Genomic DNA, 20,259 nt, shown 5'->3' on the forward strand with positions numbered 1-20,259 from the left:
ATTATCATGAGTGAACATGACCCAGGACAATTATCATGAGTGAACATGACCCAGGACAATTATCATGAGTGAACATGACCCAGGACAATTATCGACAATGAACATGACCCAGGACAATTATTTTCAGTGAACATGACCCAGGACAATTATCATGAGTGAACATGACCCATGACAATTATCATGAGTGAACATGACCCAGGACAATTATCATGAGTGAACATGACCAATGACAATTATCGACAATGAACATGACCCAGGACAATTATCATGAGTGAACATGACCTAGGACAATTATCATGAGTTAACATGACCCAGGACAATTATCATGAGTGAACATGACCCAGGACAATTATCATGAGTGAACATGACCCAGGACAATTATCATGAGTGAACATGACCCAGGACAATTATCATCAGTGAACATGACCCAGGGCAATTATCATGAGTGAACATGACCCAGGACAATTATCATCAGTGAACATGACCCAGGACAATTATCATGAGTGAACTTGACCCAGGACAATTATCATGAGTTAACATGACCCAGGACAATTATCATGAGTGAACATGACCCAGGACAATTATCATGAGTGAACATGACCCAGGACAATTATCATGAGTGAACATGACCCAGGACAATTATCATCAGTGAACATGACCCAGGACAATTATCATGAGTGAACATGACCCAGGACAATTATCATCAGTGAACATGACCCAGGACAATTATCATGAGTGAACATGACCAATGACAATTATCGACAATGAACATGACCCAGGACAATTATCAAGAGTGAACATGACCCAGGACAATTATCATCAGTGAACATGACCCAGGGCAATTATCATGAGTGAACATGACCCAGGACAATTATCATCAGTGAACATGACCCAGGGCAATTATCATGAGTGAACATGACCCATGACAATTATCATGAGTGAACATGACCCAGGACAATTATCATGAGTGAACATGACCCAGGACAATTATCATGAGTGAACATGACCCAGGACAATTATCATCAGTGAACATGACCCAGGACAATTATCATCAGTGAACATGACCCAGGACAATTATCATCAGTGAATCATCATGTTGTGAGACCTTATGCTGCTTCAACACTGCAATGACATGAAAATACCAAAATGGAGCAGAAAAAAAACACACACAAAAACAAAGAAAACATTTTAAAATCTCAGAACTAGAAACAATTATTGTTAAGCCTAACATGTTTATTTCATTTGAAGATACTGTAAAGAATTGGTAAAGTAAGCGCAAAAGCACCATATATGAATACAACTGTGGATAAAGTACTCATTTTCATTTGCCACTCTAATTTCTGTTCAGTATCATCCAATAAATCCTGCATAACGTTGGATCTAACAGTGCCAGATCCCGTTATGTCCACTACTGGTTTGGAGAGAAGATTCTTAATTCCCTTCAATTCATCTGACAAGTTCTTTTCCTGACCAGCAAACAATTTTTCTAAATTATTCTCCATATTGCCAAATCCTTCTTCCTGTTTCTTAGTAATTCCTTCAACAGCAAGAGAGAGTTTGCCGAAATCATTACGAGACACAACTGATCTCAGCTCTTCCGTGTAACCCTGCATTTCTTGTAACTGCTTTCCCAGCCTCTCCAGGTCTTCATTTGAAATTTCTGCCGAACTCGAGGTGGGTGTTGAAGACACGGCAGCACTGACCGCATCAGTCATTTGCTTAGTTTGTGCAGTTTCTTTTGCTTCTTCGAGTAACGTTCGAATTTCTTTCATTCTGTACCTTGTGATTAACGATGATCCCAGTACTCCAATAACCGTACCCGTCACAGAACCAATAATAGACCAGTATTTTGTACGTTCAGCCCTTGCCCGTTCTTTATCATGACTTTCTCGAACAGCTGCTGAGAGCGAGTCAAAACAATCTCTTTCCTCCTCTATGCTTTTTTTATGGCAGTCTTTCAACTGTTTTTCTATTTGAAGTAAATTGTGTTCTTCTGTTGCTAGAGTCAGGTATCTGTTGTCTTCTCGAGGTACCCTATCTAATCTCCCACGAATTGTTTTAAGTTCTGCCTGAAGATTTTCAAGCTGAACACTTGATTTCATTACCATTTTTCTGCGATCATCAAAGTCTTTCTGGGCCTGAAATTTTAACAACAACAACGAATTCAATTACCAACAAGAATAATTAATAATTTTCTAATTAGCATCAGGTACATGTAATCAAACTTTTTTGAGAGGCTTTTTACCAAAATAATGTAAAATTGTATGAAAAAACAAACATCTGAGGACTAGAAATAAATTTTTGGGGTGGGGCATTTTCTTATGATTTTTCTTGTCCCCACTACCCCAAGGTGGGAAGGGTCTGAGTTTATACTGACTACTGCATTATGTACATTCAATAGCGTATTCATAGCGTATGCACAATGACCTCTATACCATATCATTACTAAGTGACGAGAAAATGTCAATTCCTTTAGCACAATATTTAAAAAACTGTTTTAATACAAGACAGCAGCACCTACATAAACTAAGCCAGTAACACATTCCGTGTATACAATTTTGTATCATTTTTTTTTCTTTATGCTTTTTGTTTCGTTACTTTTTATGTACTTATTTTTCATTTACTGATATCTGATTTGTAACCCTTTTCATTCCCTCCGGGGGATGTTGTGTGTTAATAAATAAATAGTATTGTATACCATCATCTGATACTGTACTGTATCAGAAACGATGTCATACAATGTCCATATATGGACAATAGTACATCATAATCTTTTTAAATATGGTATTGAAACAATTAGCATAAATGAAACTTGTGAGAGTTATAATTGGTCCTAATGGCCTTAGATTGTCAGGTCTCATGTCGTTTTCTCCATATAAGTCATCATCAGTGAACATGAGGAGCTAGAATAATAAGCCATATATATAATAATATACCAGTAATATAATAAACAATAAACCATGGTGTTGTAAAAGTAGGCCATTTTTACATTCTTTTGTTGGATGTTTGCTCATACACTGTCACAAATCCTCCAATGTGGAGAACATTCTGTCATAGCTAAAACAAAATTTCTGGTCAATATGATTTTCAAAAAAGATGCACATCCACATTTATTCTTTTGTTTTTTTAGGATATGACTTCAATAAAGACTATAATTATTACAATGCATCAAGAGAACATCAATGTTAATTATTTAATGCATGGAAAATAGTAGGATTATTGAGGTGAGCGAACTAAGTAAATGGTTTTATTAAACACATAATTTAGCTCATTCAAAAATGTTTAGAGTTTGACAACAAAGAATGGAATGGAATAAATTGACTTTAGTATGAATGCTTGTCTAGATATTTGGTATATACAACAAGGTTTTCAAATCTCAACTACGCGTTATTTGAGCAATACTGTTAAAATAACATTTACAAATACATTGGGCTTAGGTATAAACCCCCGTTAACATAAAATACGGAATGAAATTGACAATTTAACTGGACGAATTTGAAGCGCCGTCAAAAAGATGTTGCAGAAGCACAGTCGACCGGCCGGCATGTACAGCGATAGACATCCCGACTGACAGTATTATTAGCTCCGGGGTATAAGCTTCATTATTGTAACAATATGGGTCCCTTTCAAATGCGACCAAGCACCGTCCTTCGACTCGGTATGGTGAGTGACAGTACAAAAGTGTTTATGACACTAAAAAACAATTTTAACATTTACATTTTTTAGCACACCGGTCAATGAACCAGCTGAGACTAGTCTGCGTGAATTTATGATAAATTGACTTACCGCAGTGACTTTTCCCTGTGCTGCTCTAATTTCTTCCAGACCAAGAAATTCTTCATAAGATTTCATCCATCGCTCGATCCGCCCACCAGTCAAATCGTTCAATTTGGAATCAAACTTGGTATTACCCGTGATCGCCGGTACTCGGGGGACTGTCACGTACGCCAATTTCTTCATATCGAGCCTCCGTGCTATTGATCCCATATTTCAATCCAACAAATTAACCAGGAACCATGTAGAAATGTGCTACGATCCGTTATGATAGCCGATCGCAGATAAAATATTAAAATGTCAGGTGCTCAGACAGGCGAAGTACAGAAATCATGGTGCAGTCGCCATCTTGTTATTTGTCATGCTGTTTATATCAAGGCTTTTCATTGGTTCAACAGTGTAATTTAATTTCACATAGCCAATCAAAATAATTCTTACATGTTACACCACTCTTGCGTAGCCTTGTAGAAGGCATAGGATGTTAAATGTCTGCTCTCATCTCATGTTCAAGTTGAAACCAGTCTATTGAATCCTAAATCGTTGCAAATAATTTGAATGGGCGTCATTCGGTATTGTTTTTGAAATCCTGATAGAGAAACGAAAGCTGCATATATTGGCATTCACAAATCGCAAGGTCAGTTCCAACACGATGACTGCATGTGACCTGATACGATTACTACCAAGGGGTGACGCATTGGAAACACCGGGGGGAGGGGGGAGGGTAGGAAACGTAACCGTCCGGTGACAAGTGCAAACAAAAGACATGTATATAAATGATTTTATAACATGTAAGTCACTTACTACGTTCACGCATGGAGCTATTTTTAGCTCCATGGTTCACGATACTGGATCTCGGCACGTGCCGAAATTTTTAATCCGTCGTGTTTGCAGAGGGATTTACAGCAGTTGCGTTCACATTATTCGGGACCCACTTAGAAACACAATTATTTTTTTAACATCAATGTAGTATTGCAAGAAAATAGAAGTTGCAGCAGCGCATAAACATGCATCACTGACGACAGTTTGCCTTCATTTCATTCACTACTACAGCATCCGATCATATATTAATAACTTTATTACACTACTAAAAACCTTGTTTTTGTATGGTAAGGAACATAAATACAAAGTACAAAAAACAAAAACAAAAGATACAATACATAAGAGATAAAAATATACTAGTATATCTTAATTTTCAACTTATGTTTTTCTTAAATTTACCACCGAGGGCGTGATTCCGGCTCGTGCAGAGCGTTCAGGCAGCAAAACTCGACACGTGCCGAGTTTCGGTCACAAGCATCTATCTGGACCGAGATAAAGGGGAAAAGGGTGTATTGGCAGTAGCTATAAGCAAAAAAAAACTACTGGTGTTCTCAAGCCAATATAGTCTTTAGTGGATTCTTATTAAGTAACAGAAAATTATTGAAACATGTCATCGCCATTTGAGTTGAAATTGAATGATTTGGAGAATAAAGTATAAAGGCACATTATTTGATTCTTACCTGATTTTTTTCACTAATTCCTTGCTGTCATTTCTAAGTGGAAGGATTCATGAACAAACAAAATACCTTCAGGTGAAGATTACACGCTTTTGTTACACATGTATGTCTTTGTTTCTTTATAGATATTAGACGACACTGGCATGATTTCAACAGATCACAGTGAGTTCCGGGTTAAATTCAAAATGGTTGACATATATCTCAAAAGCAGTATATTAATGTTACTTTCACATCTCTTGTTTTACAGGTCATTTTTCACAATGCTATCAGAATCATTACTACTCATTGCAGGGACACTTCACCTAGTGATTTGTCCATACACAAAAGTGGAAGAAAGTTTCAATCTACAAGCGATGCATGACCTTCTCTATCACCAAGGAAATATAAGCAAGGTAAACAAGATGTGAATTAAGAGCTAAGACCAGAGCTAATGACTGAGAATGCCATCAACTATGTCTAAGTATGATGCTAGTAATATCTCATGACAGTCAGCTATATATTGACTATAAATTTGATTGGTTGATTGAAAATCACATCATCGTAAGCATGAATTGTTATACGATCTCTGACTATGATTCATGAACAAAGACTATTTCACTTACCATTGACCTGATTTGATTGACTTTGAATACATTTGCATGGCTAATAAGCTAAACTGACCATCCATGCTACATGTTTATTGATAAAGGCTTGGGAGATCTTGGAAAGTGCATGAATTTTTGGCTGAAGGAAAAACCATTATTAACTACTTGTCCTGCTCAATGTGTTTTTTTTTACCCACCCACTTCATAACTACTATTAATCTATTACATATTCAGCATCGTCGCAAACCACGCCCTCTTTCAGCAACTGATTTTTTTGAGTGGGGCGGAAAAAATACTCTAGCGGTGAGAATGTTATTCAGTAGCTGTATAAATAAAAAACTTTTCCATTATGGAATGAAAAAATCAAGACAACTTGTGTGCTTTTTACAGACCATACTTCTGTCATCGTCTGTTTTTCAGAAAATACAACTTTTTATAATTTTTTGTTATTAAACTTTTTCAATACCAATCTTTTGTATTGCCTTGCACAAAATGCATCTGCATAATTGTTTCCATATTTAGTCCCCGTTCGGACGTAGTCCGAAAACGGGGACTTATGGTCTGCCCTGTGTGCGTCCATGCGTCCGTGATCACCTGTATCTCGAACATGCATGGACTGATTGAGTTCAAACTTTACTCATACATCACACATTATATGGGACATATGCACATGCATTTTTTGACTCCCGTGTGCGAAGCACAAAAGGGAGTCTTTGCAGTTACCCTGTCTGCATGTCTGCATGTCTGTATGTATGTAGGGGTGCAATATATCAATTTCTGTTACTTAATCGATTTTTCACCAAAACCAACCTTTTAGATGGTACGGTGTGGCACGATCTCCTCTCTCTGAGTCCACAGGAAAAACCCAACTTTTCAGAGTGTTATTTGACGCCACTTACAAAAAAAGACGGGGACTTGTCATGGCGAATTCTACATGGTGCCTATCCCACTGGAGGCTTTCTGCTCAAAACTGGTTTCCAAGATTCAGACCTTTGCCCCTTTTGTAGAGAAAAGGATGACCTGGTGCATATATTTATTGATTGTCAACGACTCGTACCTGTTTTTATTCTCCTTAATACATTAATTTCTCAATTGCTGGATGTGCGATTACTTCCGTTGTCACATTATATTCTGGGCTCACCTAGGAAGTCAAAAAAAGTGTCGTCTCAACAACGCCTCCTATGCTTTATTGTTGGAAATATTAAAGCAGCTATTCATATAACGCGCTACAATAAAATCAAGGACTTAGCTGATACAGATGTGCTGCAATGTTTTAAAGGCCGTACAGATCCAGGATAAAGAACGAGCACAATTACCATCTACTGGCAAAATGTCGTACCGGATTTGAAGCTCTATGGTGTTTCAACGACGTCCTAGCTGCTGCAGATGGCATGAACCTGCAAATACGAGAATATCTGATGAAATAACAATCTATCATTATCGATTTTACCGTTTTTAAGAACTCGTAATTTTACTATACATGAACTTTTTGTAATGCATTTACTCTATTATCACAATATTTTAATATCGCACATGTCTCGAGTATTATGTAAACGTGTAAACTTACCTTATCGTTTATTGACTCTGTATGTATGTATGTGTGTGGGTGTGTGTGTGTGTGTGTCGATTAGGTGCCGTACGTGAACGCCGGTTCGAGTCACGCACGCAGTACGTATTTACTATAATTAGACGCAGTCTTTACCTTGCCGTTTATTCGGTTTTATTTGCTTACTTTACTTCCTATGTCGACAGCAACTATGAGTTTAAAATCACAACAAAATATGCAATGTAGACACCAGAACCTTTATTTGAATAACTCAGTATTAATTAAACATATTCATGATAAGCTCACATTGTTAACAGTGGGGAAAATAGTCATCATTCAAAAGTTCACTTTTTAAGTTCACTGCCAAGAACACAAGTCATCCAGTGAATAAATTCACGGGAAATTTCTCAGAAAAAACTCTATGCCAATCAATATTGTTATGAAGTAATCTCCCGTGCTCATCATGCAAACCGGCATGTTGACGTTTATAACGACACAAAATGACTATTTATTTTCATCGAAATTTCTGAATTAAAGTGAAAAAGTAACTAAAGTAACTTTCAGTCTTGTAACTCGATCTCAATGCTAAGAATGCCCGGTAAGAATGTTACACAAATTATAATATTTTTCGATCGATTCGCTAACATTGTCTCACCTTCCATTAGCTGTGGAATCATAGCCCTATGTTGCCGACCGCATTATTTACGTGACAGACACTGGCCGGCCCATGTTCGACATACAACAACAAAAATAAAAACAAGACGTCCAAATGGAATTGGTAGGGCAAAATTAGATTGTATGTCGCACCAAAGAGCTACGAAACCGCAGCTAACCTTCCATTATTTCTTAAATCGTGCTGCAGTACAATCAACTTTCTGTTTCTTTGTGCTGTCAGGGTTAGGACACCCATGGGTTTCTTGTTCTGAACACGATTTAGCGGTTTCTCCATCTCGTCGTGAAAAATACTCGTCGAGCAGTTGTCTGCTCCGTTTTGACGTAGTCTCCATTTTCAATAAATAAACAAATCACGTGTTTTGATAAGGGCGACATGAAACCGTCCCATACTGAGAGTAAAGTCGTGGGGTATCTTGAAACACATGTCGACTAAACTACGCATGTGCGATGACACCAAAATAACTTTGGAGTGGAAAAATACATTCAGTGGCAGTTCCGTGTTGATCGCGATCACCATGTAACAATTGTTGCAATCTTAGAAGTAACAGGACATTGTTTAACTTTAAAATGGCAATCACTCAAACCGTAACACGCGTGATGATCACAGTCGAGTCTTGAAAATTAAATGAGGGCGATTTGCGAGGGTATTTTGTACAAAATGTGTTCGTAAATCCTACTAATAGATATTTATTTTGTTCGTAAATCTTGTCAAAATTTCGTAATTTACGACATTTGCGAGCGACAGCGAGAGCACAGACGATAGCCAAATGGCGGCTGCTTTAAGGCCGAAAATGCATTGAAATCGCACATTTTCACCATTCCGGACCCGGATCTCAGTTATGCATGGATGGATTTTGTTCAAATTTGGTACATACATTAAACATAATAGGACCTTGATGCACGTCTTTTTTTTTCGGATCAAGTTCGAAATGGCCGAGTGGCGGCCATTTTGTTTTAAGGAATTCAGTTCTGGATCCGTATCCGAGACATGTCTGGATTGATCAAGTTCAAACTTCACACACACATGGTACATCATGTCACAAATAGATATGTGCATTTGTTTCATGATCCGCTTAACTGAATGATGGCCATTTTAAGGCCGAAAATGCATCAATATCACGTATTTTCACAATTACGGAACTGGATCTCAGTCATGCATGGATGGATTTTGTTCAGATTTAGTACAATGTGTTGTACATATGCAGGTGCATTTCGGATCAGACCACTGAGATTTCGGTCATGGTCTGCTTTGAATGTATATGTCACTCAAATATGAACGGAACGCGGACGTGTCATTGACAATGACTTGTTTTTTAATATTTTGATTAAGACTGTAACCAATGGGAAATTCTTTCTAAATGCACAAAAAATGAACAAAATTTTGTACCAAAATGTTCATGGGGAAAATTATGGCTTTTGAAGGTTTATGATCCATCACTTAGAACTTGCACATTGAGTAAGGCAATTTTTCTTCTTGTATTGTTCACATTTATACTGTTATAGATGTAATAAGTATGTTTAATTATCCAATTTACAGTTTATAATTTTACAATTTATTGGATGTTTTTTTCACAGTATGATCATTTAGAATTTCCAGGAGTTGTGCCAAGGACATTTATTGGTCCACTGTTTGTATCATTGTTGTCTGCACCTTTTGTAGCCTTGTCTTCTTTTTTGGGATTATCAAAAGCTTATTCTCAAGTTATAGGTAAGTAAGAAAACATATACTATTTTGTAAGGTTTGTAGTTGTTGGTTTTTTGTCTCTGTTTAGATGATGTCTGAAAACAAGGATTTACTTTTTTTACGTCTGTGCATCTGTTCCTATCCATATCTCAGACAAGCCTGAACCAGCCATTTTCAAACTTCACACATACATCAAACATTACAATTCAATTCAATTCAAGATGGCTGAGTGGTAGCCATTTTACAGCTAAAAATGCATCAAGATTATTTCACAAATGAACCAACATGCTGTTCAATTTGCATTAATAATGTGTCGAAAGCAGTGCTGCTTCAGTTAGATTTGTTATAGACAGCATGTTAGGATGATGTACTGCAAAATAAAATAAAATTATGTTGTTTCTATTGTTTACAGTGACTCGATGAAAAAATCAGTTACAAAAAATGCATGCAATCTGTGGTTTTGAGGGAGAATAACTTACAGCCAAAGTAATTCACAAAATTATGTATCTTTTTCCAGTACGTGGTGTTCTTGGACTGAGTGTTCTGTATGCCTTCATCAAATTCAAGCAAGCAGTCAGAATAAAGTTTGGTAAAGATGTGGCCAGGTACATGACATTGTTGACCATCACACAGTTTCACTTTTTATTCTATGTAACCAGACCGCTACCTAATGTCTTTGCTCTTGCTTTAGGTAAGTTTTCAGTTTCCTTAAATAAATCAAATTTATCATTTTCTTCAATATTACCTTTGTTAAATTAAATTGCAAACACTTCTGTGTTTTTCTGTAATATCTTTCTCAGACCCCATTAGGATGTATTCTGAAAACTGAGACTTATTCACCTTCCGGCATCTGTTTCTCCGTCTGCACCTGTATTTCAAACATGTCATGCCACTTATATTCAAACTTTACACACATCACACATAACATGCAAATGCATTTATTTCATGTTACAATTCATGATGGCTGAATGGCGGCCATGTTAGTTCTACAAATTCATAAAATACATCATTTCTGTCATTCTGGAACCGGATCTTGGTTATGCCCACCTCTTATGCCTGGACATGTTTCACTCAAAGTTTGTTTGTCCACTGAACATATTAATCTCTTACATCTTTAATATTCGATACTTTTCATTCTAATACAGTTATTTGATTTATGATTTGTGTACATGGAATAATTACGAATAACATATCATTGTTTTCCTCATTGAAATTTATAATGCATGGGTTTTGTAGTGTTGTTAGCTTTCAGATCATGGTTATTACGTCATCACAAGTCATTTATCTGGTTATCAGCATTTGCTATATTGGTCTTCAGATCAGAACTGTGTATCTTGTGTGGTCTGCTCTTGATAATGGAATTACTCACATCTAAATTGAGTATTAATAAATTACTACAATATGCTATTCCTGCTGGTTTTGTCAGTTTAGGTGAGTATCTTTGTTCCCCTATCCTTTATCTGATCACCCAATACCCCTGTGAGTAATGCAAATTCTTTCTATCTACCATTTGTGTTTCTGTGTCAACCGAAGAACCAATGGCTGAATGTGATTAGATTTTGGTATTAAATAGTAAATTTGCATAATTTAAATTAGCATATTCATTGTGTATCTTTGCGTGAATTGAAACTTGGTACATGATTGTCATTTGTGTAAATCAATATATAATAAGCTTATAATTAATCTCTGGATATTAATTAGCATAATAATGAACATACTAATCATCTTGTTTATTTAATATAGTAATACTGGTTATTATACAAAACACTAATTGTCTGATAATAATTTATTTGGTTCATTTTATTTAGCTTAATTTAAATAATTAACTATTTTCATTTTGTATATTTTTTGAATTCTAACATTTTGGTGAAATAGATTGAAACTAATTATTTGCATATTGATTGTGTTGATCAGCATCTGTAATTATTTGCATATTGATTGTTTAGATCATCATGTGTAATTATTTGCATATTGATTGTGTTGATCAGCATCTGTAATTATTTGCATATTGATTGTCTAGATCAGCATCTGTAATTATTTGCATATTGATTGTCTAGATCAGCATCTGTAATTATTTGTATATTGATTGTTTAGATCATCATCTGTAATTATTTGTATATTGATTGTTTAGATCATCATCTGTAATTATTTGCATATTGATTGTGTAGATCATCATCTGTAATTATTTGCATATTGATTGTGTAGATCAGCATCTGTAATTATTTGCATATTGATTGTCTAGATCAGCATCTGTAATTATTTGTATATTGATTGTTTAGATCATCATCTGTAATTATTTGCATATTGATTGTGTAGATCATCATCTGTAATTATTTGCATATTGATTGTGTAGATCAGCATCTGTAATTATTTGCATATTGATTGTGTAGATCATCATCTGTAATTATTTGCATATTGATTGTGTAGATCAGCATCTGTAATTATTTGCATATTGATTGTGTTGATCAGCATCTGTAATTATTTGCATATTGATTGTGCAGATCATCATGTGTAATTATTTGCATATTGATTGTGTAGATCAGCATCTGTAATTATTTGCATATTGATTGTGTAGATCATCATCTGTAATTATTTGCATATTGATTGTGTAGATCAGCATCTGTAATTATTTGCATATTGATTGTGTTGATCAGCATCTGTAATTATTTGCATATTGATTGTGCAGATCATCATGTGTAATTATTTGCATATTGATTGTGTAGATCAGCATCTGTAATTATTTGCATATTGATTGTGTAGATCAGCATCTGTAATTATTTGCATATTGATTGTGTTGATCAGCATCTGTAATTATTTGCATATTGATTGTGCAGATCATCATGTGTAATTATTTGCATATTGATTGTTTAGATCATCATGTGTAATTATTTGCATATTGATTGTTTAGATCATCATCTGTAATTATTTGCATATTGATTGTGTAGATCATCATCTGTAATTATTTGCATATTGATTGTGTAGATCATCTGTAATTATTTGTATATTGATTGTCTAGATCAGCATCTGTAATTATTTGCATTATGATTGTGTAGATCATCATCTGTAATTATTTGCATATTGATTGTCTAGATCAGCATCTGTAATTATTTGTATATTGATTGTTTAGATCATCATCTGTAATTATTTGCATATTGATTGTGTAGATCATCATCTGTAATTATTTGCATATTGATGGTGTAGATCAGTATCTGTAATTATTTGCATATTGATTGTGTAGATCATCATCTGTAATTATTTGCATATTGATTGTGTAGATCATCATCTGTAATTATTTGCATATTGATTGTTTAGATCATCATCTGGAATTATTTGCATATTGATTGTGCAGATCATCATCTGTAATTATTTGCATATTGATTGTGTAGATCAGCATCTGTAATTATTTGCATATTGATTGTGTTGATCATCATCTGTAATTATTTGTATATTGATTGTTTAGATCATCATCTGTAATTATTTGCATATTGATTGTGTAGATCATCATCTGTAATTATTTGCATATTGATTGTGTAGATCAGCATCTGTAATTATTTGCATATTGATTGTGTTGATCAGCATCTGTAATTATTTGCATATTGATTGTGCAGATCATCATGTGTAATTATTTGCATATTGATTGTGTAGATCAGCATCTGTAATTATTTGCATATTGATTGTGTAGATCAACATCTGTAATTATTTGCATATTGATTGTGTTGATCAGCATCTGTAATTATTTGCATATTGATTGTGCAGATCATCATGTGTAATTATTTGCATATTGATTGTTTAGATCATCATGTGTAATTATTTGCATATTGATTGTTTAGATCATCATCTGTAATTATTTGCATATCGATTGTGTAGATCATCATCTGTAATTATTTGCATATTGATTGTGTAGATCATCTGTAATTATTTGTATATTGATTGTCTAGATCAGCATCTGTAATTATTTGCATTATGATTGTGTAGATCATCATCTGTAATTATTTGCATATTGATTGTCTAGATCAGCATCTGTAATTATTTGTATATTGATTGTTTAGATCATCATCTGTAATTATTTGCATATTGATTGTGTAGATCATCATCTGTAATTATTTGCATATTGATGGTGTAGATCAGTATCTGTAATTATTTGCATATTGATTGTGTAGATCATCATCTGTAATTATTTGCATATTGATTGTGTAGATCATCATCTGTAATTATTTGCATATTGATTGTTTAGATCATCATCTGGAATTATTTGCATATTGATTGTGCAGATCATCATCTGTAATTATTTGCATATTGATTGTGTAGATCAGCATCTGTAATTATTTGCATATTGATTGTGTAGATCAGTATCTGTAATTATTTGTATATTGATTGTCTAGATCAGCATCTGTAATTATTTGCATATTGATTGTGTAGATCAGCATCTGTAATTATTTGCATATTGATTGTGTAGATCAGCATCTGTAATTATTTGCATATTGATTGTGTAGATCAGCATCTGTAATTATTTGCATATTGATTGTGTAGATCAGCATCTATAATTATTTGCATATTGATTGTGTAGATCAGCATCTGTAATTATTTGCATATTGTTTAGATCATCATCTGTAATTATTTGCATATTGATTGTGTAGATCAGCATCTGGAATTATTTGCATATTGATTGTGTAGATCAGCATCTGGAATTATTTGCATATTGATTGTTTAGATCATCATCTGTAATTATTTGCATATTGATTGTCTAGATCAGCATCTGTAATTATTTGTATATTGATTGTTTAGATCATCATCTAATTATTTGCATATTGATTGTGTAGATCAGCATCTGTAATTATTTGCATATTGATTGTGTAGATCAGCATCTGTAATTATTTGCATATTGATTGTGTAGATCATCATCTGTAATTATTTGCATATTGATTGTGTAGATCATCATCTGTAATTATTTGCATATTGATTCTGTAGATCAGTATCTGTAATTATTTGCATAATGATTGTGTAGATCAGCATCTGTAATTATTTGCATATTGATTGTGTAGATCATCATCTGTAATTATTTGCATATTGATTGTGTAGATCAGCATCTATAATTATTTGCATATTGATTGTGTAGATCAGCATCTGTAATTATTTGCATATTGATTGTTTAGATCATCATCTGGAATTATTTGCATATTGATTGTGTAGATCAGCATCTGTAATTATTTGCATATTGATTGTGTAGATCAGCATCTGTAATTATTTGCATATTGATTGTGTAGATCAGCATCTGTAGTTATTTGCATAGTGATTGTTTAGATCATCATCTGGAATTATTTGCATATTGATTGTGTAGATCAGCATCTGTAATTATTTGCTAAATGTTTTACAGGTTTAAGTGTTGCCATAGACTCTGTATTTTGGCAGCGACTTCTGTGGCCAGAGGGTGAAGTACTTTGGTATAACACCGTAATGAACAAGAGCTCCAACTGGGGAGTATCCTTTTGTGTCATATATATCTATATAACCCATACAAACCACTGCTCTCAATAGGAATGATTTCAGCTAGCTTGGAAATCATACAGATCCTACATTTACCATCAGTACACAGTAAACATATTTAGTAAAATTATGCCCAAAAAATAATAAAATTTACTATGTTAGCAGTTCCTTATTGCATCAACACAGACATCTCCTTTCTTGTGGTATTTTTATTCGGCAATTCCACGAGCTTTGGGCACAAGTCTTTTCTTTGTCCCGATTGGAGGCTATGTTGACAGCCGTGTGAGAACATTACTTCTACCAACTATTGGATTTGTATTTCTGTATTCCATTCTTCCACATAAAGAGCTGCGGTTTATTATTTATGTGTTCCCTGTGTTAAACATAGCAGCAGCAAGAGCTATTACATTTATGTAAGTTGTCTTTATTTTATCCAATCTTTCCAGGATCCAGTCACATGGATTTATGGATCTACACAAAAAACCAGTCAGCAGCTTTAAACAGATGAAATCATTTGTGAAATATACTGTAAGCACTAGTGAGACGCCTACATTTATAGAACTTTTCTCAGCTAATAATTTGATTCATTTGGATGATGCTCGTAACAGTCTTGTACATGTGTGCTTTCATTATCAGTCAATAGGTGCATTCTGTGCCCCCATCCATGGTCAGTTAATAGGTGAATTCTGTGCCCCCACCCATGGTCAGTCAATAGGTGCATACTGTTGCCCTATGACCAGTCAGTCAATAGGTGCATTCTGTGTCCCCATCCATGGTCAGTCATTAGGTGCATACTGTTGCCCCGTTACCAGTCAGTATATAGGTGCATACTGTTGCCCCCATGATCAGTCAGTAGGGGCATACTGTTGTCCCTTTGGTCAGTCAGGCATACTGTTGCCCTCATGACCAGTCAGTCAATAGGTGCATTCTGTGTTCCCATCCATGGTCAGTCAATAGGTGCATACTGTTGCACCGTGATCAGTAAGTATATAGGTGCATACTGTTGCCCCCATGATCAGTCAGTAGGGGCATACTGTTGCCCCTTTGGTCAGTCAGTAGAGGCATACTGTTGCCCCCATCCATGGTCAGTCAATAGGTGCATACTGTTGCCCCGTGATCAGTCAGTCAATAGGTGCATTCTGTTGCCCTCACAACCATGGTCAGCCCATAGGTGCATACTGTTGCCCTGTTACTAGTCAGTCAATAGGTGCATACTGTTGCCCGTGACTAGTCAGTCAATAGGTGCATTCTGTTGCCCCATGATCAGTCAGTATATAGGGGAATACTGATGCCCTCATACATGGTCAGTCAATAGGTGCAGACTGTTACTCCGATTGTATATGTGTAGACTAATGATTCATGGTCAATAGCTGCATGTTGTTGCCTCCATGGTCAGTCGATGGGTGCATACTGTTGCTCCATGCTCAGTCAGTCAAGTGCCTACTGTTTCCTGGTTGTTACACTCACTGAAAAAAATATACTCCTAGTACTGCCAAACTGCATTAATATATTTTCTATTGACAGATTAAATAATCTTCACAAGTCTGTGGTATACAAGATTCTCACCATTGGTGTTATTGGGCACTTTGTTCTGAATACATTGATTTCATCTGGTTTCCTCTACGTGTCAAGTATTAATTATCCTGGAGGTCAAGCACTTTGGCAGTTACACCATACACAAATGTCATCAGGTCAGTATTGGGAATGTTTACGCACAATTAATTATGTGTAAATCCACACCCAACTGCTGTAAACAAACCACAGTAATTTTGCAAGACAAATTTTCTCTGAATTTGCATTTTTGCCATCCAAGATCTGTTTATTTGGCCATCACCTCGTCACATACTAGTATTCTGTTCAGTGATTATGTATGCAAGTGCGCCCTCTATGGTAATTCAACATCCCGCCATATTGTTTTGTATTACCGGAGTTCAAGCATGGGACTTCTGTAGTAGAATCATGCAGTGGTTATGTTTACATCAAGTTTGTGATACCATGCTATTCATTCGGACAATAGTAAATTTGTAACTGTGAATATTACTGGGGGCATCATCACCTTTATTGGCAAAAAATGAAATAGTATGAACATTGAATGGTTTGCAGTATTGCCTGTCATATTACATGTGAGCAGTGTTTTGGTCTAACTCACCAACAACTACAATTCCTCTAGAGCTCTAGTTAGGTTGATGATACTTATTTGTCTATATAATTAAGTTATTGTAAAGATCGTTACGTGAATTTCACATGCAATAATTCTGTCTTAATGTATTTCTATTGGATATGTACTTAACATGAAGTAACACCATTGTGATTCCATTATCTGTAGGACCTGTACATATTCATATTGATGTTCAATCTGCACAGACGGGAATATCAAGATTCATGCAAATTAACCCAGAGTGGATGTAAGTTGACAAATAAATAATATAACTAAATAAACAATCATACTGTCTGCTATGTACATTTCTAGTGTGAAGTGAATTATTACAAGTTACCCTGAATCATTAGGCCTATTTTTTCACAACTACATGTACAATGTGTATATTCTTACAGTGTAATGTAAAACTAATATTTTCAAATCTTTTTCATTAACTAAAACTGCCACTGCAGAATCATTCTATGGAGTTGTTCTAAAAACAGGAAATTTAAAAAGCTGTGACAAAAAGTTCACAGTATACACCCTTTTCATAAAGAGGGCGCTTGTGCGAACTATGACCTCAACGTCATCAAGGCGAAACGAAAACGAGGCCAATAAGCCGGAAGTGTTTTGAGGTTATCGTTTACTGTGTGTTGCTGTGCGTTACTCGCTAGACTAAACTTTATTTCGAGGTAAGATTTTCCATTTTTTTCAGCGAATTTTTTTACAATATCGATGGCACTGTATTTTCATGCTATTATATTGTGTTCGATGTGTTTATGAATGAAATTCACCGCCATCGTGTGAAGCTTTTTCATCGGCAATATACTGTCGTTTCTGTGAATCATCTATTCCTATCTTGTTGTGACGAGTGTGACAATCTAAATTAGTAAAAACACAACAGACCAACTATCCAAAAAAAAAGTCATGAAAATGCCCAAAACGAAATAAAGATTGTTTTTTACAGGAAAATCGATACCGTCACGAATATTACGCAGTTCAACACAAATACATGACAACTCCAGATGTCAACATCACAACGTCAATCATAATGAAATGATCATAAATCGCCGATGAAAAAGCTTCACACGAAGGCGGTGAATTTCATTTATAAACACATCGAACACAATATAATAGCATGGAAATACAGTGCCACCGATATTGTAAAAAAAATCGCTGAAAAAACGTAAAATCTTATCTCGAAATAAAGTTTAGTCTAGCGAGTAACGCACATCAATACACAGTAAACGATAACCTCAAAACACTTCCGGCTTATTGGCCTCGTTCTCGTTTCGCCTTGATGACGTTGAGGTCATAGTTCGCACAAGCGCCCTCTTTATGACAAGGGTGTATTGATGGAAAAACTACACAGATGACTGTGGTGGTGATATAAATATTACTGACCAGTGTCTAGTAAAACACAGAGTCTTAGATTTCTGTAGCAGTGTAAATGAGTGTACTGCTCTTTGATGTGAAATTTTTATTAAATATTTATTAAGTAATGATACCAAAAAAAAAAAAAGAATTCACCAGCATATCCAATTCATCATGATGTATGTTATGTAACCACACAATGCATTTGCAAACGTTGATGACTTCCTTCTTGTTTTCAGCTATAATAAAACTGAGGATCTGGTGCCAGGAAGTAAAGACATGATGTCATTTTCTCATCTGATGCTAGGAGCCACTGATAAAACATCAAAGCAACTAACACCTTACAAGGACTCGCATGATATTTTATTTCAAATTAGTGCGTTCAGTGGATTGGCAATAGATAGGAAGCTCAAACAACCTTTTATAAAAAGAGAACAGAATATATTTGTTTTACAAAAAAAAACATAGACAGTAAGATTATAAAATTAATATAAATTTAATTGAAAGTTTAATAATGTACTTTCTCAATTTACAACTTTATAATGTCATTTATTATTATACATCTGACAGCGAAAAACTGAAATGTACCCATCAGTAAAAAGCCAAAAAGACATGTTTGAAAGTTTTATTGACACGTTTGAATGTCTTCCTTATTTGGAAATTGTGTGTCTCGTTTATTACACATTCAAACACTTTGCTTTGTTTACTTCAGACGGAGAAGTGCTATCAGCGCGTAATCGAACAAGTATCCTGTCACTGAATGTGACTGAATTATTACTACAAGAAGGGAAACAATGAACAAAGGTCATCCCGAGAATATCGCTGACTATGCACTATGCAGTACAGTAACACATCAACCTTCACTACGCGTCTGTTGATATAGTCACTGTACTGTATTGGTGCGTTCTTTGTGGTATTCTCATAGTAGCCTCATAGTATGACTTTATTATTACATACTTTCTTTTTTAGACCACTTTAGGATATGGTTTTGGACCACAATAGTCAGGATATTTAGTGATAAATATTAAAGTGTGTGTACTTAATGACCATATATGTGTGCAATGGCAGTAGCCAAATTACTAAATTGCATCGTTTTGTAACTTTCATAGCTACCGGTAATTGTCTTTTCAGTTAAGCATACACAAGACAGAAGACATTGAAAACACCTACATGGCAGTGAATAATTTTATGTACAAATTCTTATCTATGAAATATATATGATTTAACAAATGACTGTTACCACTGTGTTACCACTGTCTTATTTGACTGTTTACATTGTGAGACTGTATGTGAGCATTATTACTGGGTAAAAAGAACTGTAGTTGCCTAATTGGTCTTATGAATCTCAGTGCGCGCCACTATTTCCTGTTCAGCACTATTCATATTCAGCAGTCAAATTGAAATTTCACACATACATCTGACATTATGTTGGACTTGTGCACATGTATTTGTTTCACAATATTGGATATATGCACATATTCTATTCAAGATGGCCAATGAATAGT

At 35.0% G+C, this 20,259-nt stretch overlaps 2 protein-coding genes across 2 annotated transcripts; one reads left to right on the plus strand and one right to left on the minus strand.

Annotated features, from left to right (window-relative positions):
- Positions 1-1,212: 1,212 nt before the first annotated feature.
- LOC100374847 (mitochondrial potassium channel-like) lies at positions 1,213-4,140 on the minus strand. Its single transcript, XM_002739925.4, has 2 exons — positions 3,787-4,140; positions 1,213-2,138 (listed from the first exon to the last, which is right to left on the minus strand). Exons 1-2 carry the CDS (start codon positions 3,985-3,987, stop codon positions 1,239-1,241), a joined length of 1,101 nt encoding a protein of 366 aa, XP_002739971.1. The 5' UTR covers positions 3,988-4,140; the 3' UTR covers positions 1,213-1,238.
- Positions 4,137-19,993, plus strand: LOC100374699 (dol-P-Man:Man(7)GlcNAc(2)-PP-Dol alpha-1,6-mannosyltransferase-like). The gene is made up of 10 exons (XM_085497184.1): positions 4,137-4,408; positions 5,518-5,662; positions 9,651-9,783; positions 10,277-10,450; positions 10,996-11,190; positions 15,134-15,237; positions 15,430-15,656; positions 16,768-16,934; positions 17,570-17,648; positions 18,994-19,993. The coding sequence occupies exons 2-10, from the start codon at positions 5,531-5,533 to the stop codon at positions 19,220-19,222; spliced, it is 1,440 nt and encodes a 479-aa protein (XP_085353310.1). The 5' UTR covers positions 4,137-4,408; positions 5,518-5,530; the 3' UTR covers positions 19,223-19,993.
- The last annotated feature ends 266 nt before the right edge of the window (positions 19,994-20,259 follow it).

The sequence above is a fragment of the Saccoglossus kowalevskii genome, chromosome 3 (genome assembly GCF_978046115.1).
Source record: "Saccoglossus kowalevskii chromosome 3, keSacKowa6.1, whole genome shotgun sequence".
NCBI classification, from domain to species: Eukaryota; Metazoa; Hemichordata; class Enteropneusta; family Harrimaniidae; genus Saccoglossus; species Saccoglossus kowalevskii.

Bases quoted from the DNA above. Each gene is read 5' to 3' on its own strand.
- LOC100374847 (XM_002739925.4), bottom strand. From the start codon at position 3,987: ATGGGATCAATAGCACGGAGGCTCGATATGAAGAAATTGGCGTACGTG. The intron at 2,139-3,786 runs GTAAGTCAATTT...TTAAAATTTCAG, and splicing joins CACAGGGAAAAGTCACTGCG to GCCCAGAAAGACTTTGATGA.
- LOC100374699 (XM_085497184.1), top strand. From the start codon at position 5,531: ATGCTATCAGAATCATTACTACTCATTGCAGGGACACTTCACCTAGTG. The intron at 5,663-9,650 runs GTAAACAAGATG...TTTTTTTCACAG, and splicing joins ACCAAGGAAATATAAGCAAG to TATGATCATTTAGAATTTCC. The intron at 10,451-10,995 runs GTAAGTTTTCAG...TGGGTTTTGTAG, and splicing joins TGTCTTTGCTCTTGCTTTAG to TGTTGTTAGCTTTCAGATCA.